At 38.7% G+C, this 25,656-nt stretch overlaps 1 protein-coding gene and 1 long non-coding RNA gene across 7 annotated transcripts in view; one reads left to right on the forward strand and one right to left on the reverse strand.

Annotated features, from left to right (window-relative positions):
* EFEMP1 (EGF containing fibulin extracellular matrix protein 1) overlaps nt 1-17,094 on the forward strand; it is a 70,548-nt gene extending 53,454 nt beyond the window's left edge. For 2 of the 5 annotated variants that reach the window (XM_005889461.2, XM_070379548.1), the window contains exons 6-11: nt 3,030-3,149; nt 4,091-4,210; nt 5,435-5,554; nt 9,882-10,005; nt 10,085-10,280; nt 16,465-17,094. In XM_005889461.2, the coding sequence (XP_005889523.1) occupies nt 3,030-3,149; nt 4,091-4,210; nt 5,435-5,554; nt 9,882-10,005; nt 10,085-10,280; nt 16,465-16,626 (842 nt within the window). In that variant the 3' untranslated portion in view covers nt 16,627-17,094. The remainder of the gene's footprint in view (nt 1-3,029; nt 3,150-4,090; nt 4,211-5,434; nt 5,555-9,881; nt 10,006-10,084; nt 10,281-16,464) is intronic. The other 3 variants (XM_070379550.1, XM_070379549.1, XM_070379551.1) reach the window with 3 other exon arrangements.
* LOC138989902 (uncharacterized) overlaps nt 3,149-25,656 on the reverse strand; it is a 201,168-nt gene continuing 178,660 nt past the window's right edge. The window contains exon 5 of one of the 2 annotated variants that reach the window (XR_011466079.1): nt 3,149-3,240. This is a non-coding gene — a long non-coding RNA (uncharacterized lncRNA). Of the gene's footprint in view, nt 3,241-21,364; nt 22,264-25,656 lie in introns of those variants that run through there. The other variant, XR_011466080.1, reaches the window with a different exon arrangement.

Consider the following 25,656-nt stretch of genomic DNA (forward strand, 5'->3'; position numbering starts at 1 on the left):
CCCAGTCCCTGAAGTCTGCCAGCCAAGTAGATGTTCAATGCATGCATTTTGAATGACTGGAAGAATACAATATAGGGAGGCTGGCAAATAAGAAGTCAACTAAAGTGTTCTGGGTGCAATCTTGAGGCCCAGCACTAGGATGAAACTCTGTAATTGACTCCCTTTGTCCACTGACTTACATACTTCCTCGTACCATTAAATCAATGAAGAGTTCTTATTTTCTCTTAGGAACAGAGGATAAAAATCTCTGGGGACAGGCAACGCCACATTCAGTTTTCACCAGTGAATGTGAGCTGTTGGTGTCAGGGTGTCCACTCTGAGCTCTCATAGGCCCTGGCCCTGCTCTCTCTGCCCTGGGGCTCTGCTAGGTGCTGGGGCTAGTTAGTCCAGTCTCTGATGAAGGACCAGGAATTTGCAGTGACTGAAGCTGTGATTTAGGAGAAAATTGTTTGGACAAATTCATAGGCACCAAAGTTTTGCCTGTTGTATTAGGAAAATAAACAACTGAGGGTATAATAAGTATAGAAAAAGAACAAACCCAGCCTACTATGGGAAGAATCAAAGCAAATGGAACATATAGTTAGAGGTCTTTCTGATACAGTAGGGGATGTCCTTAAATTCAGATCTAATCATGTGACTTCCCTGCTGTTCCTCTCACCCCCAGAATGAACACTGCATTCCTCAATAGCATATAAGATCTTCCCCATCTTATCCTCGCCCAACTCTGTTGTAACAACACCCTTCTTCTGCCAAAACAATTACACTTTAGCTTTGTCCCACGAGTTATAGTTCCCCAATACATCACACAGTGTCACACTTTGCTACCTCTGTATAAGCTCTCAGTACCAGAGACATGCACTTCTGACAAACTCCTATTCAAATCTTAAATTCCAGGTCAAGGTCACTTCCTCTGGGAAGTGTTCTATGATCTCCCCAAATATAGTTACTCCTTCTTCTATGCCAATAATTCTCAAACTTTGAAGGATTCTTTTTGTAAATTGCTAACCTGTTATAGATCAATACTTCTATAGAGTACAATAAGAATGTTGCAGTAACACTAAATTGCTGTTCCTAAACACATGCTCCCAATTTCTATACTTATTCATTGTGGACTGCTCCAAATACACCAGCAGTGTTCAGCAAGTCACGTGGAATGGTGCTCCCTCTATCTCTTGTACACTTTTCTATTTTTGATCTTATAATTCCACACAATAATTTGTTTTCATGCCTGCTTTCCATACAAGATGGAGTAGAATATACATATGATCATCATCATATGTTTAGCAGTGTAAACCTACACTGCCAACCACAGTGCTAACAAATAACAAAGATTCAATGAATGTTTACTTGTTGAAAAGACATGCACCATTAATTCATCAAATATTTATTGAGGGCTTACTGTGTGCTAGGTGCTGGACCACTGTGGCAAACAAACAGATTTTACAGAATCACGGCCCTCGTGGAGCTATTAGAAAGTACCAATTACATAACTTAGCTATTGATATTGTCACCTGGCTATGATACTAGGTACTAGGAAGAACTGTTTCACAACTGCTCTTAATTAGTATGAACTTTCCATTCGTTCAACTAATGTTTACTGAGCACCTACCATGCCAGACCCTATTCTAGGTATTAAGCACACAACAGACAAAAAATACTTTATCTCTACCTCATGGGGAGAAAATGGATCTTATTTGCCATGCATTATAGTGAAGAAGACAGACAAGAAGCAAATAAACACATAACACAATGGCAGGGAGTGTCACTGGCTACAAAGAAATATAAAGCAGGATTAGGGGTTAGATGGAGCAGAAGTTATTTTATATGGATGGACAGAAATGGCCTCCCTGACATGACATCTGATCAGACAGCTAAATAAATTAGGAGGGAAGCTATGTGAACATTGTTATTGTTTATTTAATATTCAAGTTAAATCACATATATTTGCAGCTTATTCATAATAGCTTCCATTTGTTTTTGCCTATTTTGTGCAAGGAAGTTCACCTATATCATCTCATGTTATCCTCCCAACAACCCTACCACATTGTTGTATTATTACTCACAAAAGAGGAAATGGAAGCTCTGAGAGGTTAAGACCAAGCTAGTAAATGCTGGAACAAAGACTTAAACTCAGGTTACCTCGTGGTACACTACCTACTTGAGCACTCTGCCTCCCACACTTGTAGTTATTAAAATACCAGAAGAGTTCAGCAGAAAGTTATGTTTTGTTTTCATTTTTCCCATAAGATAGTATCATTGCATTGATAGTATATAATTATTATTTTAAATTACACATGCCATATTTGAGTTGTCACAAAGTGTACAGTTGTAAATTAATGAAATTTTATTATGCTTCTAAAATATTAATTCTGTTCTGCAAGTTCTCAATTGAGCATTTTATAGTTGGAAATATTTATATGAGGACACAGGCTGGAACACTTGATCAGTGTGTCAGAAGGGCACTCTCAAAAAGTAACTTGTTTAGTATCCCATTCCTTCCACAGCATTCTTTCACTTGATTCTCACAGAAACTTCATAAGATACACATAGCAAGCATTACTGTCTACATTATACGGAAGGAAAAACGAACTACTGAACATTTGAGTGACTTCACCAAGGTCACCAGCTGAGCAACAGCCTCCTTTCTTAGTTTTATACTATATCTCAATTCTTCCATAGTTCTTTTCTACTTCTTTAATTATAAATAACCTTTTATATTCGCAGCCTTACATTCTCACTTATATGTGAAATAGTCTTAATTACTTTTCCCTCTTTAAATCTCAACCCATCCAGCCAGGTTTAGGAAGTCTTTGTTCTTAACATCTCATTTAGCTACAGAGAGCATACAAAAGTATATTTAAAGCACAGATACCCTAATTTTTTAAAAAAGAAAAATAATTACTTTTAAAATGAGGTCTCCAGGTTTTCTAGATAATGCTCTGCTGAGAACTTGAGACTAAACAGATCAATAATAGTAATTTGGATAGTCGGTAATTTGGTTCTCTTTGCGTGTGTGCTTAATAACCTAGATGTAGACGAATGCACCATCCCTCCATATTGCCACCAAAGATGTGTGAACACACCAGGATCATTTTATTGCCAGTGCAATCCTGGGTTTCAGTTGGCAGCAAACAACTATACCTGTGTAGGTAAGTCTTCTGGAAACAGCCAACCAATTTCTGTCTTCCCAGCAGTATCTCCAGTTTTCTATATTCATGGTTTCCATCAACTTCCCCAAAGCTGAAAGGACAGTAACCAATCTGGTTTTTAAAAACACATCAAGATGTAAATGGAAAAAATTTTTAACTTTGGTTTTAGTTCTCCTCTGTGACAGTATCAAGAAAAGGTTTTAACTATAGATCAATTGATATACACACACCAGTTAGTCAACAGTGTGTGATACAAACACTGAAGGTGCCAAAGGGGTTACTACAAGTTCAGATACATAAACTTTCTGCTGAGAGTGCATCTGATTTTCACATGCTTCTTCTACCCTTTCAGAATGCAATGTCACGGCACACAATTTTAAGATTGGCATGACATGGAAAAAATCTAGTGCAGGAAAAATGCCTTTTCACAATATTTTCAGTGCCTTAGAGCATTGCAAAACTCTGTATGGGTCTCAAAGGCTTATGTTATAATTGTAATGGAATTTAACAGGACCCATTTAAAAAGTAATAAATAGCACAGATAAATCTTCACTACAGCATGCTGAGAGACCGTATCAGTATGTGTCTTATATCAATTATTTATAGACTTGGCATTTTGCATTTGAACAATAAAAGAAAATAGATATTGGAATGTATATTTATTAGAACCATTAAATTCTTTTGTAAAGATTCATCAAACACCAAACTAACCATCATTCCCAGGAAAAAAAAAATATTCTGGTATTTCTGAAAGTACATGACAGATGTTTGAAGTTGTTCCAATAAATATGAAACCTGAATGGATGTTCTCCAGTGAGCTTCTGCAAGGCAAAGAATCCAGCTAGGGAATTACTCACTTATCATCAGATGACATAGGTACAAAAGACCAAGGCTATGTTTAAAGACATAAATATATAGGTGTGTATGACCTTGCCTTTCAGATATAAATGAATGTGATGCCAGCAATCAATGTGCTCAGCAATGCTACAACATTCTTGGTTCATTCATCTGTCAGTGCAATCAAGGATATGAGCTAAGCAGTGACAGGCTCAACTGTGAAGGTAAAATATTATCCAAATAATTGGTAGTAATAGCACAGTTCCTGTCTTTGCTGTTGCTTTATCCAAGTATATACCTGTTTAAGAAAGCAAATTTTTATTATGTTCTAAAATCCAGTTAACTTAGTTCACTTATAACACTGTCTTTTTAGTATGTTATCAAAAGAAAGAAGAAAAAATAATTGAAATACTAGATGTAGGCTGGGTCTGATAATTAGCAAGGGTACTCTAGTATCTTGCTTCTCTAGTGTGATGGGCCAGCAGAATTGGCACCTCCTAGGGGCCTGTGAAATTGTAGACTCTTACGCCCCAGCCCAGACCTACTGAATCAAATTCTGTGTCTAATGAGAATTCCAGGGGACTAGTGGCATATTTAAGTTCAAAAGTAGCTGATTGCATGTCAGGAACACTAGAATAGAAACCAAAAGATCTGGCCCTAGGCATCCCTGCCACTGCATGCTCGGGGCACATTTCTTAAGGTGCCTTCATTTCACTCTCCACGTGATCAAGAAGAGGGCCATCTAACTAGAAGGATCACCATCAGAGTCCACTGTACATGCTCGCTCCACTGTGCACGTCAAATGGCCTAAGACATCCCAAGGGATGCCATTGACACTTCATGCTCTTGAGTTCCTCACAAACTGTCCCAGCTTTACTTGGGGCCACAAAGATCATACCCTACACTGAGAGGCCTCCCATCATGCCACTGCGCTCAAAACCAAAAGGGGCTGGCTCTGGATGGCTGCCTCTGCCCTTCTGAGCAAACTATAAGAACAGCACCATTGAGAAATGCAAAGCCTTCTGCCAGGGCATCAACTTCTAGAAGCTAGCACAGGGATGAAACTTAGAGTTCAAAACTCAGATGAACTTGGAAGCACAGCCACCCAATTTCTGAGAAGGCAAATATGAATCTGCATCAAGGGTGGGTCTGCCAAGCACAACACAGGATCATCAACCACAAACCACTTCTTTCAGTCTGCTCAGCTAGGATGGTTAGTTCCAGGATTTGCCAAAGTGTCAGCAGTAATTGAGTAAAACTGATGGTAAGAAAATTCTCTGCTCTGTGAAGTTCCATGAGAACTAAGCTGATATTGTTAGAACTTTCATTTGAGCCTCTTATAAAGTATTGCATTTCTGTTTCAGAGATCGCAATGTTTGAAAAAAAATACCAAAATAATGACATGTAAGTATTCAACTCTATGTTGTTGCTTTTGTCTGGTTCAACAGACATTGATGAATGCAGAACCTCGAGCTACCTGTGTCAATATCAATGTGTCAACGAACCTGGGAAATTCTCATGTATGTGCCCCCAAGGATACCAAGTGGTGAGAGGTAGAACATGTCAGGGTAAGTTTATTGTTTTCATATCTGTTAAGTTTTAACCAAGAAAAGCAGGGAGGAAGTATTGGAATCTCTACCACAGACTCTCGTTTTTTACAATTTGAGCTCTTTTTTCCCCTGTTGATCATGAGACATGCACACCTCATAAAGAGGATATTCAGTGTTATCTTTCTTTGAAATTTAAAGTCATAATTTTTTCCTAAAATAGAAATAATTTTAATATAATATTAATATGCCTTCTAAATAGCCTACATAATTCCTGTGATATACATCTTCTAATCATCCACCAAAAATGATTCAATTATTAAAATATTTTGCCATGAATTTCAGTATAGAATATAAGCTTAATGTGTGGTTAGGTGTACCTCAAAAAGACCTCAATTCTCTAAAACACTAGAATTATAAACTGGATAGTAATAAGTGTTGACAAAATCAGCATCATATGTATTAAATGTGCCTGAATTCTTCAGTTAAAAAAAAAAAACTATTAATCTAAAAATAGCTAATGTCTTTCAATCCAGTTTTAAAATAAATATTCAGGTGATCTACATAGTGACATATAGGTAGAAAAGATGCAGCTCCTACATAGGATGATTTCAGAATTTCTCTAAGAGATTTGAAAATCCTGGAAAAATTGGTACAAACACGTTTATATAAATAAGTGAAAAAAAATGAATGAATTTGAAGACACAAAATCTGTTGAAGACCCAGCTATATGACATTCTATCTATACAATTTTAATAAACTATCAGACTTCTCTGAGCCTGAACTTTCTCATTTGGAAAAGGGAGTTGAGGGAATGAAATGGAATAATACACAGAAAAACTATAAACTATAAAGCCTGGAAAATTCAAGGTGTTTTTATGAAATTTACCTAGCAATATAAATGACCAGTAGCAAATTTTTTCTAGGACAGTAAAATTTTGTTAAGAAAAGAAAATATCTAGGAAAGAAGACAGGATTCTGAGTCTGCATCATGATTTTGCAGGGAAATATTAACTCACAGGAACATCTATTACCTGATAGTTTATAGCATGCATGTGATTATTCAACTAGAATCTAACCACAAAACATAAGCATAATCAGAATGTAGTTCATTACACAAGTAACATCTACCCCTTTCAAGGTTACTAGAGACTCTGTAATGTTAATTGTGGAAAAACATTGCATTCCAAAGGTTTTATTTTCTGAACTCTAATTGAGACTTTTAACATGAATATTACATGCAGGAAAATGTTAGCCAGAGGGTTATCTTAACCAATATCCCTCGAGCCCTTCAAACAAATATCTATGTGTTTTTCTAATCATAAATGGACTTGATACCCAGCAAAAGACCAAAACAAGTTAACAGTCAGTTACCTGCCTACTTTATGGAAACATTTATATCTGTTATGATGAAAGGTAAAATGCAGTGGAATTACAAATAAGGGATTCATCAGTGTTATATCTTGAAGAGTATTTGTTAAACTAAAACATTTTTTGTGAAAGAGACCATTCTTTTAAGGTATCAAACAATTGGTTTACCCCACTGAAAGCATCCCTTTCCAACAGTCCACAGGTTAAATTAATACCAAAAGAGTTTCGATTCTCACCTTCCCCTAAAAAGTTTATTTGGGGGATGAAATAACTGTTCTCATTTCCACAGTCTTGCAAAAATGAAAACTCTCTGTGTATGTGCTGGTTGGTGTGGGGAGGGGAAAGGGACAGTGGTGAGGAAGAGAAACAGAGAGAGAGACAGTGTACTCAGATACACAGACACACTCATGAAATATTTTAATACTATTAATCATTTCTGAAAAACCCTCCAAAATGATTAAGCAGCTGATTATGCTAGGCTGTAAATTACTGGAAGTAATAAATAAAATTATTACATAAAGTTTCCTTTTGCCACTTTTGGACTCCATATAACAAACCAGTCCTGTAGCTAACTAAACAGCATCTTTATTTTTCAAAAAAGTGAAAAATATTGAAAGGACAAGTCAGCTGTGATTTCTTCTGAGGAATCTAAGTTCTTTCTTTAGCCATAGCCAGTCCAAAAGAAGATACTTTTTGTAACTGACTCTTGGAAACTGCATGGCTTTTCCAGTCTCCTCTTGGGTTCCAGAGAGCTCTTGCCAGTTTGGAAGCTAAAAGAAAATTTTTTTTCTCCAAAGACAAAGAATGGAATTCTTCTCATTTAGAGGATGCAGTACCTTGTGGTGGAAAGATGCCTGTCACTATCTGTATACACTTGAGTCAGCCACTTAACCCTTATTTGTTTTTCCTTCATGCCACATAGAGATATCTTTCTCACTATCTCCACACGTTGTGTGAAGAGCAACTTAGTTCAGTTTCAGTCAGTCAGTTCAGTCACTCAGTCGTGTCCAACTCTTGGCAACCCCATGAACCGCAGCATACCAGGCCTCCCTGTCCATCACCAACTCCCTGAGTTTACCCAAATTCATGTCCATTGAGTCGGTAATGCCATCCAACCATCTCATCCTCTGTCATCCCCTTCTCCTCCTGCCCTCAATCTTTCCCAGCATCAGGGTCTTTTCAAATGAGTCAGCTCTTCACATCAGGTGGCCAAAATATTGGAGTTTTAGCTTCAACATCAGTCCTTCCAATGAACACCCAGGACTGAGCTCCTTTAGGATGGACTGGTTGGATCTCCTTGCAGTCCAAAGGACTCTCAATAGTCTTCGCTAACACCACAGTTCAAAAGCATCAATTCTTCAGTGCTCAGCTTTCTTTATAGTCCAACTCTCACATTCAGTTTATATTTGCTAAAATCCAGGTGCCTCCAGTGCATTCATGCTATGTGATAAAGGGATAAAAAGATGTGCACAATGGTGCTTACCCTCCAGGAGTTTACAAGCTAATAGAAGGATTGAAACAAACATGCAGATTTCAATAATGCAAAACAGAAACCAATAAAGGCCCCAAAAGAGGAAAAATGAGATATAAGAATTCAGAGGGAAGAAAGAGATCACATCCCAGCAGCTAGGCCATGACTGCCTTGTTAATAAGAATTCAGTAAATTATTTATGGAATAAGTAAATTAACGAATGAAAATTGATTGTGTGGAAGGAATGATTCAGAAAAGACTTATATTGGATAAACTTACCACTATTCAAATGTAAAGGAAGGCACACATAAGGATATGCATATTAATATAATTTTTGTCATTGTTGTAATGGTTCTCTGGAGAAACTGTTCTCTCAGATGTCATCTGGGAACTCTTGATTCCCAAGTCTAAACTCAGTCTTTGTCCAGCCTGACCTTTCCACAACCCTCCTTCCTGAGACTCTCTCTTGTTCTGACCTCCTTGAACTGCATTTTCCTGGGTTGCTTCTCACTGCTGACAGCCCCTTCCTTAATTCCTCTTCTTCCCCATGATCTTTAAATAGCCGCATTCTATGGGCTTCCCTGGTAGCTCCGCTGATAAAGAATCTGCCTGCAATGCAGGAGACCCCGGTTAGATTTCCAGTTCGAGAAGATCTGCTGGAGAAGGGATAGGCTACCCACTCCAGTATTCTTGGGCTTCCCTGGTGGCTCAGCTGGTAAAGAATCTGCCCACAATGTGAGAGACCTGGGTTCAATCACTGAGTTGGGGAGATCCCCTGGAGAAGGGAATGGCTACCCACTCCAGTATTCTGGCCTGGAGAATTCCATGGATGGTATAGTCCATGGGGTTGCAAAGAGTCAGACACAACTGAGCAACTTTCACTTTCACATGCTGGAATGCTTCATAGCTTCATTTCTTTTCCTGTAAACAGCTTCTTAAGGACAGTGTAACCCACTCCCAGAGTACCAACTATCCAGCAGCATGCTACAACTTACTGAAATCACATTCTAGCTTTTCCCTCTCTTCAAGCTCATGAGCCTGACAATAAACTTCCATCTCCAGAGTTTTTGTTTGCTGCTTTCTCACCCTGGAAGACCCTCCCCACCTCCATGATAAAAATCCTATCTAACCACCACCTAACCATCCTATCTAGGCCAAGTTGAGAGGGCTCCTCCTTCCTTCAGCCTTCTCTAATCCCCCAAGAAGTGATGTCTTTCACTTTTATTTAAGCAAAGTCAATGGCCTAGCATTTGGCTTTGAATTCAACAGATGAATAATAGATGCTTGATAAAATACAATGAAATGACACATATTAATCAGTTGAGAATGGTTTCACTACATCTGTTCTGAATTAAATGCAATGAATTCAGGTCCCACCAAGTTTTAGGTCTAAAATCAAATTAAACAGTCCAGATTCTCATATACCTCCTTCTGGTGGCAAACTGGCATCTGCCACTTAGGCAATTTACTTATATCAGTAAACTCTTTGACTCTGCATCTCTACAGATATAAATGAGTGTGAGACCACAAATGAATGTCGGGAAGATGAAATGTGTTGGAATTATCATGGCGGCTTCCGTTGTTACCCACGAAATCCTTGTCAAGATCCCTATGTTCTAACATCAGAGAAGTAAGAAAAACCAGAACTTTTGAAACTGAGAATCTTCTGATTTTACCAAGCCTAACAGTGAATACTTTTGTCTCTGCAGCCGATGTGTTTGCCCAGTCTCAAATGCAATGTGCCGAGAAATTCCTCAATCCATCGTCTACAAATATATGAGCATTCGATCTGATAGGTCTGTACCATCAGACATCTTCCAAATACAGGCCACAACCATTTATGCCAACACTATCAACACTTTTCGGATTAAATCTGGAAATGAAAACGGAGAGTTCTACCTAAGAGTAAGTATCCTGAGGGCAGCCTTAGCAAACTTGGTTCAAGTTTGTTGTTGTTTGATAGTAATTCACTTGGAAAGAAAGCCAACATTTAAAGAGTTTTTATGTGCAGGCATTGTGTAAGGCCTTCCTGTATGCATTATTTCATAATCCTCTTGGTAATATTGATACTTGGTAAGATTAATATTTATCTCCATATTTTATAGAAAAGTGAGACCCAGGGAGATGAATTAGCTTCTCTAAAGTCACTCAGATAAAAATTACAGACTCTAACAGAGTTATATGTGACCACCAAAATACAAGCCTGCCTGCACACACATATACACACACACACACACACACACACTAGATACTACAAATCAGTGATAGCTATTTAATTGTACATAGAAAAATTAATTCTTACAGAACTTTTCAAAAACTCTGAATTCTTTATTGTTACATTCACAAGATTTGCATCAAAACTAAGACCCATAAGTATCTGAGAAGTGACCCCAACCTCCCACCCTTGTACCATGTATACAACCAATAAGTTGTACCATTCTTGCAAATTTCCAGGAAGACAGTGTGAGGCCACCTTTATGTTTTCCTTTTCTTTCATTGCCTATATGAAGTCTTTCTCTGAATTCTGCCATTTCTCTCTTCACAGTGTCCCGTGTGTTATCTTTGCTTTCTCATGTCCCTGACTCTCTTCCTTTAAACTGGCTCTTAGCACCTCTCTAATCCCTCCAAGGGTTTCTGAGCAGATCTTCCTGACTCCAATGCCTCAGCCTTCCAGTCCCCCTGCAAAATCTTAGCAAGTTCATTTGAGGTTAAAATTCTGACATTTTAAATATGGCTCACCACTCCATGTGAAAACGATGGCACCCCACCAACCAGTTTGCAGGGTTACGGTAACTGTTTCATGTTAAGGATGTTGTTCATCCAGTTACAATTTTCTCAAAACTCCTTTGGGCACTCTTCATTTTTAATCAAATTTTAAGGTCAATATTTCATTTTGAGAATATGAAAAGTAAATTGGGAAATTCATCCTTGTGGTAAAGTTTACAGATTTTTAATGTTTACACATTTATCCTGTTCTTTGATATATTAAGTTCCCTTCCAGCTCTAGAATTATGTGATTCTGTTTCTTTGCCAGTAAATTAAAAATGATTAATTTCTCATGACCAACTTCTGAAGAGAAAAACCCAACCCAAATACAATCTGTTACTATTCTTTTTTCTAATAACTAAAAATAAACTTCTTTAACATTCGATGCTTTAAATTTGAGATATAATAGATATTTATAAGAAATTTACTTTAAAGGAACTTCACACAGTTTAGATAATAACAATTTAATAATTTTAGCCCAAAGAAATCACATTATTTGTAACCCATGGCAACAAAATAGGTTCATTTAAAAATAATTTTCCATTTGGGACTCTTAGGTATAATTTAAGAAAAAAAAAATTTCCTAGGAGTATCAACAAATAGTTATGCAAAGTTCCTGCATATTTTTAATAAACATGGCATTATTAAAGTTTTATGATTCATATCAGTGCACTTATCATAAATACAGTATTTGTCTCAAGTAAAATCCCTTTTAATGAATGATATAAAACATTGTCAATTTTTATAATCCCAGAGTTAAATACTACTATTTGAAAACCAAAAAGAAGCATTTAAAATAAAAAGGTATTTCAAGACTACTTCTTATCACATAATTCAAAAAGTAGTTGTATAAAATCCTACAAAATGTTTTCACTGAAATTCCACTTGTGCTGAGGCCATTTACAATCAACAGGCATTAATTAAACACTTATTATATGCTCAGTTCCATGCTAAGTGTATGTAATACACAGTTCCTTATATCAAAGGGCTTTAAATATTACTTTGTGGCATAGTTAATACCTATGAAAACAGCAGCAATGTTTAATTGTGTTTAATTCCATGGCCCAAGACATCAAAGAATTAGGAGTCAAAGACAATTTCTTGAGAAGCATAAGACTGGACCTTATCCTTGAAAGAATCTGAGGGATATAGGATTTTATTTATATTCCTTTTGGGAGAATACTGAAAAAATCTTCTTCCTTAGAAAAGTGAACACATTAGAAAGAAGTAATACATTAAATTGAAGGTAGAATACCATCCTTCACCCACACCAACCAATATCTTTCCTCCCTTACTGAGACTTATTTTTCTTCATAACCCCTAGCACCACCTTCTGTAATAGTTATTTGTCTATGTCACCTACTACAATGTGAGGGCAATGAGCAGACACATTGTCTATCTGTTCACTTTTCCATGCACAGCACATAGAATGAATGGTACCTGGCCTTTTGCAGGTGCTCAAAAATATTTTTAAATGAACGAATTAATTCAATCAACACCTTCAAGGTATCACTGTTACCTATAACAGGCAAGTACCATGCTAGATTCTAGAGATTCAGCAGTGAATAAAACCAAACCAGTTTCAGCCCCAGTGAGTCTTATGGTCAAGACATTGAACAAGTGTTCACAAGTGTGCTGAATGTTTCAAATGAACATGGCAAATTCCTCATGCGTACACTGTATGTCAACCCTAACCAAGGTAGTGGTGGTCTGGGAGCTTTCTGGAAGTAGATTTAAACTGAAGACTAGCAGTTAGAGACTAGCAAATGGAAGCAATAAAAAGCAGACAAGGTGATCTACAACTCCAGGTGCTATAGGCAGAGTCATTTGAGAGAAACCTGGAGAGATGAGCAGAGCCTATATCACATAATGCATGACAGACCATACTAAGGGTTTCAAGAAGAGGAATTGCTATCAGGTTTTCACACCCCACTCCAGTACTCTTGCCTCAAAAATCCCATGGACGGAGGGCCTGGTGGGATGTAGTCCATGGGGTCGCTAAGAGTCGGACATGACTGAGCGACTTCACTTTCACTTTTCATTAAAAAAAAAAAAAAACCCTGGCTACACTGTAGAGCCTGGATTGAAGTGGAGCAAAAATGGAAATGGAAAGATCAGTAATTCAAAAGATGGGGGACTAGGGTAGTAGCAGTGTGTCCAAAAGAAGTGGACAGATTTATGATGACATACGAAGAACTACATGACTTGGTAAGCTGTTTTTTATGGGGAGGTGAAGGAGAATGAAACATCATTCTCCTCCAAGTTTCTGTCTTGAGCAACAATAGATGGTGGGACCATTTACTGAGATAAGGAAGAAGGAGTTAGTGTGGAGAGGAAGCCAAGGAGTTCAGTTTGGACATATGGAGTACTGGTTGCCTTGAGACTTCCAAGTAAATCTGAGTAGGGTATTGGATATGTGGGCTTGGAACTCATAGTATAGACTTTTAAGCCACTGGCAGATATGTCATACTTGAAGCTATGGCTATAGTTGAGCTCACTCAGGGAGAGTGTGTAGGGAGTAGGTGAGATCACTCAGAATTGGGCACTATTATAGTCATCCAGGACCTTGGCCTACAAATCTCTGGCCATGTCATCCCCATGAACTTCAGCTTCATGTTACTCTGCCACCACCCCATAGCCACATGATGGACACTTTTATCATGCAGAACAGTTCCACACTAGAATCTTAGTCTCCAGTGATCCCCTCAGGGACCGATTCTCCTTCTCTTTCATGCCCTCACTTTACTCTCAAAGTGATGTTAGTCCTCTGACCCCCATCCCCCATTTTCTTACAGCCTATCAACTTCTTATTGGACCCTTGAACTACTGTCATCAGCACCTCCACTCCCTGTCCAGCAACCCTAGATCAATCACATAATCCATATCTATTTTCATACCCACCTTGTCAGCACAGACTGGTAATATTTTAAATCCTCAGGGGTGTCAGTATGCTCAACAATCCTATTACTTTCTTTTGTTCCTTCTTTTCAGTCACTGATTGCAAATGTCCCCATACTCTTTAAGTACTTCAGTTCAGTTGCTCAGTCATGTCCGACTCTTTGCAACCCCATGGACTGCAACACACCAGGTTTCCTGGTCCATTACCAACTCCTGGAGCTTGCTCAAATTTCAAATTCATGTCCATGGAGTCACCCTTCATTTTCAGTAGGTGAACTCACCTCCTACTCTTCTGAAACCACTGAAACCAACAGTCATGAATTATTTGAACTTATCATCCTATCCCTTGCAAATTTAACTCCATGTGTCCCCCTTCTATCTTTCTTGCTTGAATTTTCCAAAGACAGACTTTCATTTCTATCCATCAAGGCCAACTCACTCCTATATTCTTCATTCCATTTCCTTCAGGAACTTACCCTAATAAATTCTAATTACCTCCTACATATGCAACTTGTTTTCCCTCTAGATGCTGCCTGCTCTCTCTGTTCTCCCTTCCTAGCCAAGGTTCTTAAAGCATAGTCTGTAATCACAGTCTCTACTTTCTCACTTCCTAGTTACTTTTCTGCCTTCTATTCCCACTACCTTACTGAAATTGCTCTGGAAAAAAAGCCACCAACAGCATTCATACTGCTATATCCCAGAGGCATTTTTTTAGTTCTAGTCACCTTCATCCTCCCCTGCTCTATTGGGCACTTCTTGCTGTTCATCTGTTTCCTACTTAATTATCTATTTCTTCTCAGCTTCCTTCGATGGCTTCTCTTCTGCCCATCCTTAAATGTTGGCCTCTCCCAGACCCAGTATTATCATGTGTACATTTTCTCCCTTGGTTTAATGCCCATCTGTTGAAGTGACTGGGCTCCCCAGGTGGTGCTAGTATTAAAGAACCCGCCTGCAAGAGACATAAGAGACTCGGGTTCCATCCCTGGGTCGGGAAGATCCCCTGGAGGAGGGCATGGCAACCCACTCCAGTTTTCTTGCCTGGAGAATCTCATGAACAGACGAGTCTGGCAGGCTACAGTCCATAGGGTCACAAAGAGTCAGACACGACTGAAGTAACTTAGCACGCACACAGTTGAAGTGACACCGAAAGTCCTAATCCATTGTTTCTATCCCTGCCCTCCTCTTGGCACCCAGATCCATACACCTACCTGCCTGCCTGTCCAAACTGATCTCTCTGGAGTCTCCAGTGCCCATCATATTGTCCATCAAAATGAAACTGCATCCACTTCTCCAGAACATCCTTCTTTACAAAACTCCCAATTATTCTGGGTGACTGTCCTCAGGCAATCAAAGGCCTTCCCTTAATGCTTCAGAGTCCCTCTCTTTTTTCCTGTGTGTATACACCTCTGTATGGACTTCCCTGGTGGCTCAAATGGTAAAGAATCTGCCTGCAATGCAAGAGACCCGAGTTTAGTCCCTGCGTCTGGAAGATCCCCTAGAGAAGGAAATAGCAACCCACTCCAGTATTCTTGCCTGAAAAATTCCATGGACAGAGGAGCCTATCAGGCTGCAACCCATGGGGTCACAAGAAGTCAGACACGACTGAGCAACTAACACACACATACATGTGCCTCTATGTATCTTCATGTAACCCTGCATATCCCTGCATATCTTAGCATTTGCCACATTCTATTGAAACTGTTTACATATCTCTTCACCTATTAGAATATAAACAGATCCACAATGGTGAGAAGTGAAAGGTGACAACTTTTTTTATCAGTCCAAAAAATATCAGATTCTCACATAAACTGCAGTCTCTATAATGAGTCATTCTCACTTGAACTGCAGTCTCTTACTGATATAACTACTCAATAAAAGTGAAGAGAAAAATTAACACAGAGAGATGAAAGAAAACAAAGAACTATCAAAAAAAGTATGTCCCTATATCTGAGACTAATGACTGTGTGGACAAGAGACAAGATTCAAGAAGGATTATAACCAAGAATGGACTGTGCTATGCTATGCTAAGTCACTTCAGTCGTGTCCGACTCTGTGTGACCCCATAGACGGCAGCCACCAGGGTCCCCCGTCCCTGGGATTCTCCAGGCAAGAACACTGGAGTGGGTTGCCATTTCCTTCTCCAATGCATGAAGGTGAAAAGTGAAAGTGAAGTCACTCAGTCGTGTCCAACTCTTAGCGACCCCATGGACTGCAGCCTACCAGGCTCCTCCGTCCATGGGATTTTCCAGGCAAGAGTACTGGAGTGGGGTGCCATTGCCTTCTCCAAGAATGGACTAAGTAGTGACTTTAATCCTACCTCAGAATTCTTCCCCTAATTCTTATAAGGAAGTGTATTCACAAATAATAGAAACTCCAATAGAGGAAAAATTATTCTCTCACTCCCTCATTTTTTCTTTCATTCTAGCAAACAAGTCCTGTAAGTGCAATGCTTGTGCTGGTGAAGTCGCTATCAGGACCAAGAGAATATATAGTGGACCTGGAGATGGTGACAGTCAACAGTATAGGAACCTTCCGCACTAGTTCAGTGTTAAGATTGACAATAATAGTGGGGCCATTTTCATTTTAGTGTTTTTAAAGAGTCCACTGTAGGCATTTAAATCAGCCAAAGAATTTTGTTATCTTAAAGCACTATTTTATTTATAGACATATCTAGTTCATCTACATCTATATACTGTACACTCATGAATAATTCAAACAATTACACCATGGTATAAAGTGGGCATTTAATCTGTAAAGACTCAAAGGTTGTCTTTCTTACTGTATGTAAATTAGACATTAATCCACTAAACTGGTCTTCTTCAAGAGAGCTAAGCATACTCTTTCTGGTGAAACTTGGATTCTTTTCTGGAAACATGGGACCACGCAATGATTGTCTTCTGTGGTGCTTAAGGAAACTTACCACAGCTCCACTGACAGTCTCATAAGGAGACAGCCACCATAACATTGAACAGCATGCAAGTTCAAGAATGAGATTTTAACTGCTTTGTAAGAAAATGGAAAAAGTCAATAAAGATATATTTCTTTAGAAAATGAAGATATTTGTGTTGGTTTTTACTTTTATGATCAGTCTAAATGTAGTTGTTTATTACATAGTAACAAATCACTATCACATAGTATAGTAGTTTCTATATTTTACATTTTTTCAGAAATTTTTGTTATGAATATAAACAAAAACAGTAAGCAAAATTCCCCAAATGATTATGATATCCCCTAGAAAATTATTATATTGCAAAATCTATGGGGAGGAGATGAGAAAACAAATTCATTTCTAAACCACTTTGGAGTTGACCAGAAGAAGCAAACTTGGTGTACTAGTCAGTTTGAGTTGCTATAACAAAATGCTGTAGACTAACCAAGTGGCTTATAAACGACATACATTTATTTCTCACAGTCTGAAGGCTGGAAGTCCAAGATCAGGGTGCCAGCGTGGTAAGGTTCTGGTGACATGCATAAGTCCTGACCTTCTACCCCCACCCCTAAAATATATATAATTATAGAAGTGCATATAATCTGTGTATTAAAATGTGTCTGTGTGCTCAGTTGCTCAGTTGTATCTATCCCTTTGTGACCCCATGGAATGTAGGCAACCAGGCATCTCTGTCCATGGAATTTTTCAGGTAAGAATACTGGAGTGGGTTGCCATTTCCCACCCCAGGGGATCTTCCCAGCCCAAGGATCGAACTCACATCTCTTGCACCTCTCGCACTGCACCACCTGGGAAGCCCCTGCCTAGGTTATATATACTTCTGGCTTCCCTGGTAGCTCAGCTGATAAATAATCCACCTGCAAGGCAGGAGACCCCGGTTCAATTTCTGGGTCAGGAAGATTCTCTGGAGAATGGATAGGCTACCCACCCCGGTATTCCCTGGGGGCTCAGTCAGTAAAAGACTCCCCCTGCAATGTGGGAGGCCTGGGTTCAATCCCTGGGTTGGGAAGACCCCCCTGGAGGAGGGCATGGCAACCCATTCTAGTATTCTTACCTGGATAATCCCCATGGACAGAGGAGCCTGGCAGGCTGCAGTCCACGGGGTTGCAAAGAGTCGGACAAAACTGAGTGACTAAGCATACACAGTAATATATTCTACAAATATTTTTATAGAATATATTATTTATATATTTATATATTATATATTATAATAATTATATAAGTTAAATATAATCTATGAGAAAAAAAAGACTGAAGTGACTTAGCAGCAGCAGCAGCAGCATGATAAAATAATAATATATTTTATGTATATATATATTTTGGGACCTACAGAAGCCATTAACTGCAAACAAGATGGTTTCCCTTTCATCGCAACACCTAGTCCTATTCACAAATCATAAACACATGAAAAGGGTTGATAAAATGTCACTCATGCAGTCCCTGTTCTTTTTAATTGTAAAATATGGATAAAACCATTTTACAGTGTGCAATTCAGTGGCGTTTAGTATATTACAATATTATGCAAATATCACTACTACCTAGTTTTGTAACATGTCCATCACTCAAAAATTAAGTCCATACCCATTAGCAGTCAGTCCTCATTCCCCCTTCCCACAAGCTTTGGTGGGAGTTACCACTTGTCTAGTTTCTATCTCTCTGAATTTGCCTATTCTAGATGTTTCATCCAACTAGAATCATACAATAGATGTCCTTTTGTGTCTGGCTTCTTTCACTTGGCATAATGTCTTCAAGGTTCAGCCATCTTGTAACATATGTAAGTATTTCACTCCTTTTTATGACTGAGTGATATTCCATTGTATAAATATACCACATTTGTTTACCCATTCATCAGGTGATACATAGTTGACAGGTTGTTTCCACCTGCAATTTCTTTGTATCCGGAGTATCCAAAAGGAAACTGATTACAGTCTAAATCACCTGTTTTTAGTTTCATTTTTAACTAAAAGGAAGAGCAAGTGAAAAATAAATTTTATTCACAGAAGCAAAATCCTGAAAGAAGCTAACACATGAGTCACTTTACAGGTACAATTGTCCTCAGTAAACATAAGAATCTCATGCTCTTTTCAAACATAATTTGAAATTCAAAATAAAGTAAATATCATCACTGAAAACAAACCAAAGCAGTAAAGCAAAGCTTTGTTTTCAAACTACACGTGACTCCTACCTTCCCTCCTCCATGAGAATCACTGGTTTAAACCAGCTCCCATGGATAAGAATTATGAAAATAATTCATCATCAGAGTCATTATTATTCAGCAGCAAACATTAATTGAGCAGCTTCTATGGTAGTCTCTTCCAACATCTAACAGTGTGATGGAGCATAGAAAAACCAGGGTTTGAGTCTCAATTCTAACATTAACGAATTATGAGACTTAGCTTCTTGGCACTGTGGTTTCTTTATACATAAAACTAGGATATTGAAACAAGGTATTTTTTTCATCTTTAAAAACTATAACTATTCCTTATACCTGAGCTACATTGAGAAAAAAGGTGGCTCTTTTTGCCAAACTTTTTACAACCTTTGGGTCTTCTTTGTATGCAGTGGCTGTTGGGAAGCACTGCTGCTGCTGCTGCTGCAGCTAAGTCGCTTCAGTCGTGTCCGACTCTGTGCGACCCCATAGACGGCAGCCCACCAGGCCGCACCATCCCTAGGATTCTCCAGACAAGAACACTGGAGTGGGTTGCCGTTTCCTTCTCCAATGCATGAAAGTGAAAAGTGAAAGTGAAGTTGCTCAGTCGTGTCCGACTCTTAGCGACCCCATGGACTGCAGCCCACAAGGCTCCTCCATCCATGGGCGTTTCCAGGCAAGAGTACTGGAGTGGGGTGCCATTGCCTTCTCCCTTGGGAAGCACTGGACATTGGTAAAAAAGAAAACTAATAGCTCCTACCCCAAAACATGTCTTCAAAATGAGAGTTCATTGCTAGGGACAAGGATATGAGAAATAATCCAGTTTAGCTATACATTTTTAAATTACAATTCAAAATAACTTTTTTTAGTTTTCACTGTTCAATTATGCATGTTTTGCTCCTTTCTACTGATTCTAACTGAAATATTATTTCTCATGTTAAACTGAAAATGATTTTACTTTGTTTTGCCAGCAAAAAATTCAAGTCATAGGTTCTCACACTTCCGAACATGCTTCCAGAAAAACCACATGTTCTTACTCAGTAAGCCTCAATAATGAAGACTGAACCAGTAATTTCCATCACCAGTCCAATGCCCATACCTGGGTTCTGAAACTTGCATGCTTTCTGACTGGACAGAGGTATTTTCTGATAGCAGTTAGAAAAGACCTCTTGGTTGCTAAGACTTCTCAAAAGGGGAATAACTTCCCTTCAAGCTGCCAAATTTCCCTCTTAAATAGGTTTTTGACAATATGCAGACTTCATCTCTTCTAAACATAAAATCTCCTATTACCTACACTTCTTTTTAATAATAATAGGATTCTAAACTTAGATGGCACCTGGTGAAACCAAGTTATTAACACTTGCTCAACCTACTCAGTGCTTTATGGTGACCTAAATGTGATTCACTTTGCTGCACAATAGAAACTAATACAACATTGTAAAGCAACTATACTCCAATAATAAATAAACAAAACTTTTTTAAAAAGACTTTCAAGGTCACAGTTTATTGAGCAATAGCACTGTGCCTTAAATGAATGTCTTATGACTTAGATTAGGGCTCTTTTTGTTGGCTATACTCCAAATTTCAACACCAACAAGCAATCACTTTCCTTCCAAGCTGCTTCCTGCAGTATCCACCCCAAACTGTGGACCAGCTTTGCTGATTACCATGAGCAGTTGTCACCACTGCTGTTAACTGCAAAAAGATTGAAATAGCACAGGTACTAACCTGATTCTGATTTAGTCTGTTAAACTTTGCTCATTTGTTCTCTAAAAAAAAACTCCAGCAAGACGAAAATAACTGCTACACAAAATACTTCTGAACTCTAGAAATTGAAACTCAAGGACCAATCATGTAGACTTTACTATACTTGAGAGCTTAGAAATTTTTAAAAGGAGAAAAGAAAGCCTATTCCTAAAGGTACAAACAGAAGTGTCTGCACAGGGGAGCTTTGAGAGAGACAGTAAGGGTGGAAAGGGGTTAGCATTCTCCTCATTCAGAAACTAGACCAAAAGACAATGAGTCCTTCCTCCCATAAGATCAGTGGAAGGTAAGGGGTTAATGAAAGATTACTGCCAGTCCTGATATCAGTTAACATTCATTAGGTGTTTATTGAAGGAGCAAACAACGAACATCATCACCTCATCACCTAAAGCATTCTTGCTTTAGAGGCTTGAAATAACATAAGAGATACCATATTTTATTAACAACTCAGCCAACTGTGGGGCTTTTGGCTCTTTCACAATGTTTAAGTTAAAATGATCTCCCTGGGGCTTCCTTAGTGGTCCAGTGGTTAAGAATCCATATTCCAATGCAAGGGACATGAATTTGATCCCTTGTTCAAGAACTAAGATCCCACATGCTGTGGGGCTACTAAGCCTGTGCGCCACAACTGTTAAAGCCCACGCACCCTAGAGCCCGTGCTCCATAAGAGAAGCCATCACTATAAGAAGCCTCTGCACTGCAACTAGGGAATAAACCCCCACTCACTGCAACTAGAGAAAGCCCAAGTGCACCAACAAAGAGCCCGTATGCTGCACTGAGGACCCAGTGCAGCCAAAATAAGTACTATGATGACATCATTTACTTACTTAATTCATCTCATCCTCAATTTGAAAAATGACCCCCCCAAAAAAAGTTAGGACTTTTTACTGTGATTTAAAATATATAAATATTAGAGGGTGGAAATAAGCTAGAAATCAATCCCCATTTTTATCTAAAGAATATAGTTATCTCTACCACTCTGCCTCTACAAGGAAGTTGTTTTAGTAAATGCAAAGGATGGAAATAGAAAGATTGTTCAATACCCTAAGACCATCTGAACACAACCCAATGAGATTATTATTTGAGGGGAAGCTTCACAATTACAAGTTTATTGTTGAACCTTGTTTCCATGATTGCAAGCAGTTGCTTATGTTTTGAATGGCCATGTATGCTTCTAACTTTCTAGTTCTTCCTTTAAAATATAGAACAGCTGCTGGCCTACTCATATGTTACACATAAGAAGCCCACAAGGGACAAGGCCTTCCATTAATATGTTGAATTATTTTTAACACATTTGTATTTCTATCCTGACTCATCATCTCAGAGAGAGGGCAAGTTTCCATCTTCCCAGCTGGGGGGAACACCTGCAAAACACAAATGCAAACTGTGACACATCTGGTACCAAAAAACCAATCTTGTTTCATCTGGCCAGCAGACTAAAATATCAGGATTGTTGAACAGAAACAAGGCAAAAAGTTAACTGCCATTTATATGTAGTCAACACAGATGTCTATTTAAGCTGTTTATATTATAAGCGCATGTGTATGTTAACAGAGCACAGACCCGTTTAATAAGCCAGAGTTGGATTATAAACGCAAGAGAATTTTAAGGCCCTGAACGCAATAATTTGGTTCTTTTTTATCTTCCCATAGAAACTAAATTAATTTCATCAGAATCTCAGCATTCTTTTTAAACAGATGCATTTAACACAAATAAATAATTTGTTGAATACCAAACTATTTCCTTTAGAAACTGTATTCCATGTTTTTTAATGTTTATATTGTGTTTCTTAAAGTGACTTAAACCAGGTGTCTTGGTTTCTGTTGCCCCAGAAGAAGACCCTGTCACAGAACTGAGTGTGGGAAGTTTGACAGGTTAACTTAGGAAGCACAGGTGAGAAACTAGGGAAAGTGAGTCAGGGAAGGGAGAGATGCTAATAACTGAGTAAATGAGTGGGTCTCTTCTGTGAGCAAATTAGTACTTCGTTCCTCTGGGGATCCTCTGAGATATAGTGTAGAACTCTCCTCAAAAGCCTCCCACCAGAAGCTGCCTAGACAGACTCCCATCCCTGTGGGAGGGTTACCCCTGGGGCACTAATACCACACACACCCAGTTACAACTACCTGTAGTGGGGTGAGCTTTCTGGCACTGGAGAAAGCCCTCAGGCAGAGAAGAGAGACTAAGGCTTGATACGGGATGTTGTCAGGGAGCTAGAAATTTTTACTGCAAACCTCAGTAAGCTCTTGCTGCTGATGGACTGTCTGCCAGGCAGCAATACCCACACTGCTTGGATTCTGACCACAGAAGCACATGGCCTGATGGTTTCATACTACATAAGCCTTTCCTGAACCTTTTTCTGTTGGTTCTTCATCTTTCCCCCCGCCCCTTCCTTTCTCTGGCAAAAACCCAAGTTTTCTTCTCCTCTGTGTATCACTCATTTAGCAAATCAGGCCCCAAACATGTTCATTCAATGCAAAGACACGCAAGATATTATATACAGTGGTATTATACACTTAACACCATGAGCCTGATTCCAGAGCACAAGTCCAACTATAGAGTTTTATATAAAATTAGTTGCCATTCAAAGATGAATTTTCATGGAAGCTAGTAAAGCTAAAGCTTCAAGGCCTTTCCCTTGCATCATCCTTTCCAAGGCTCTGAAGCTACAATATGTCCATGTTATCATATTATTTTTGTAAAATTTGAAAAAGCAATACCTTTTAGCCAAACGGGTTAGGACTGATCATTCTTCTTAGGTACCCCCTTTCATACTTCTTGTGTTAGGTAGCACTGGGATGGTCATAAGGATTTAGGGGAATCCAGCCCAGGAAATTGAGTTACAAAGTACATTTAACTCCGCCTTAGAGAAATATACCTATATAGTTCACAATCACTTCTATGTATGTTTAATTCCAGGTCCTGTCTGGTATAGGAATATCTTCTAAAAATATTCCTACCACCCACCCTCCATGTTGATTTTACCTAACAGCATGCACAGAGATTCAAGGCTAGGGGTCTTATCACAGTGTAATGTGTCCTACGAGAGTCAAACATGACTGAGCAACTAACAATTTCACACACTATCCAGCACAGAGTAGGTAGTAGAAGAAAAACAAGTTTTGAAAGAGCCAGAAGCTAATCTATGAAAAATTCTCCCAATCATCAGAGGTGTAAAATGAAAACCAAAAAATTTGGTTTTTATTCGATACCTTTTCAGGAATATATTTAATTATGTAACATGTTGTTGCTCAGTTTCCCAGTCATGTCCAACTCTTCACAACCCCATGAACTGCAGCATGCCAGGCCTCTCTGTCCCTCACCATCTCCCAAAGTTTGCCCAAGTTCATGTCCATTGCATTGGTGATGCCATCCAGCCATCTCATCCTCTGACATCCTCTTCTCCTTCAGACCTCAATCTTTCCCAGCCTCAGGGACTTTTCCAGTGAGTCAGCTGTTCGTATCAGATGACCAAAATGCTGGAGTTTCAGTTTTAGCATCAGTCCTTCCAACCAGTATTCAGGGTTGATTTCCCTTAAGATTGACTGTTTTGATCTTCTTGCTGTCTAAGGAACATTCAGGAGTCTTCTCCAGCACAACAGTTTGAAGGATTCAATTCTTTGGTGCTTCGCCTTCTTTACTGTCCAGCTGTCACAACCATACGTGATCACTGGGAAGGCCATAGCCTTGACTATATGGACCTTTCTTGTTAGAGTACTGTCTCTGCTTTTCAACACATTGTCTAGGTTTGTCATAGCTTTCCTGCCAAGAAACAAACATCTTCTGATTTCATGGTTGCATTCACCATCCACAATGATTTTAGAGCCTAAGAAGAGGAAATCTATAACTACTTGCACCTTTCCCCCTACTATTTACCATGAAGTAATGGGGCTGGATGCCATGATCTTAGTTTTTTTAACATTTAGTCTTAAGCTGGCTCTTTCACTCTCCTCCTTCACCCTTATCAAGAGGCTCTTTAGTTCCTCTTCACTTTCTGCCATTAGAGTGGTATCATCTGCATATCTGAGGTTGTTGATGTTTCTCCCCACTATCTTGATTCCAGCTTGTAACTCATCCAGCCCAACATTTCTTGTGATGTGCTCAGCAGATAGATTAAACAAACAGGGTGACAGCAGACAACACGGTCATACTCCTTTCTCAATCTTGACCCAATCAGTTGTTTAATATAGGGTTTTAATTATTGCTTCTTGACCCGCATACAGGTTTCTCAGGAGACAGGTAAGATAGTCTGGTATCCTTAACTCTTTAAGAGCTTTCCGTTTATTATGATCCAAACAGTCAAAGGGTTTGATGTAGTCAATGAAACAGAGGTAGATGTTTTCTGGAATTCCCTAGCTCTCTCTATGATCCAGCAAATGTTGGTGATTTGATCTCTGGTTCCTCTTCCTTTTCTAAATCAAGCTTGGACATCTGGAAATTCTTAGTTCACATAATGCTGAAGTCTTAGCATGCAAGATTATAAGTACGGGAGATGAATGCAATTGCCAATGATTAGCATATTCTTTAGTACTACCCTTCTTGGGAATTGGGATGAGGATTGAACTTTTCCAATCCCGTTGCCAGGTCTTCAAGATTTGCTGACTAATTGAATGCAACACTTTGATGGCATCATCCTTTAGGGTTTTGAATACATTGTTCTTCAATGAACAGTGTATGTAGCATATGCATTTATAAATGCACCATATCATGAAAATATTTTTCATATATTTCATTAAGAACTCACTAGAAATTATTCTGAC

The sequence above is a fragment of the Bos mutus genome, chromosome 11, assembly GCF_027580195.1.
Source record: "Bos mutus isolate GX-2022 chromosome 11, NWIPB_WYAK_1.1, whole genome shotgun sequence".
NCBI classification, from domain to species: Eukaryota; Metazoa; Chordata; class Mammalia; order Artiodactyla; family Bovidae; genus Bos; species Bos mutus.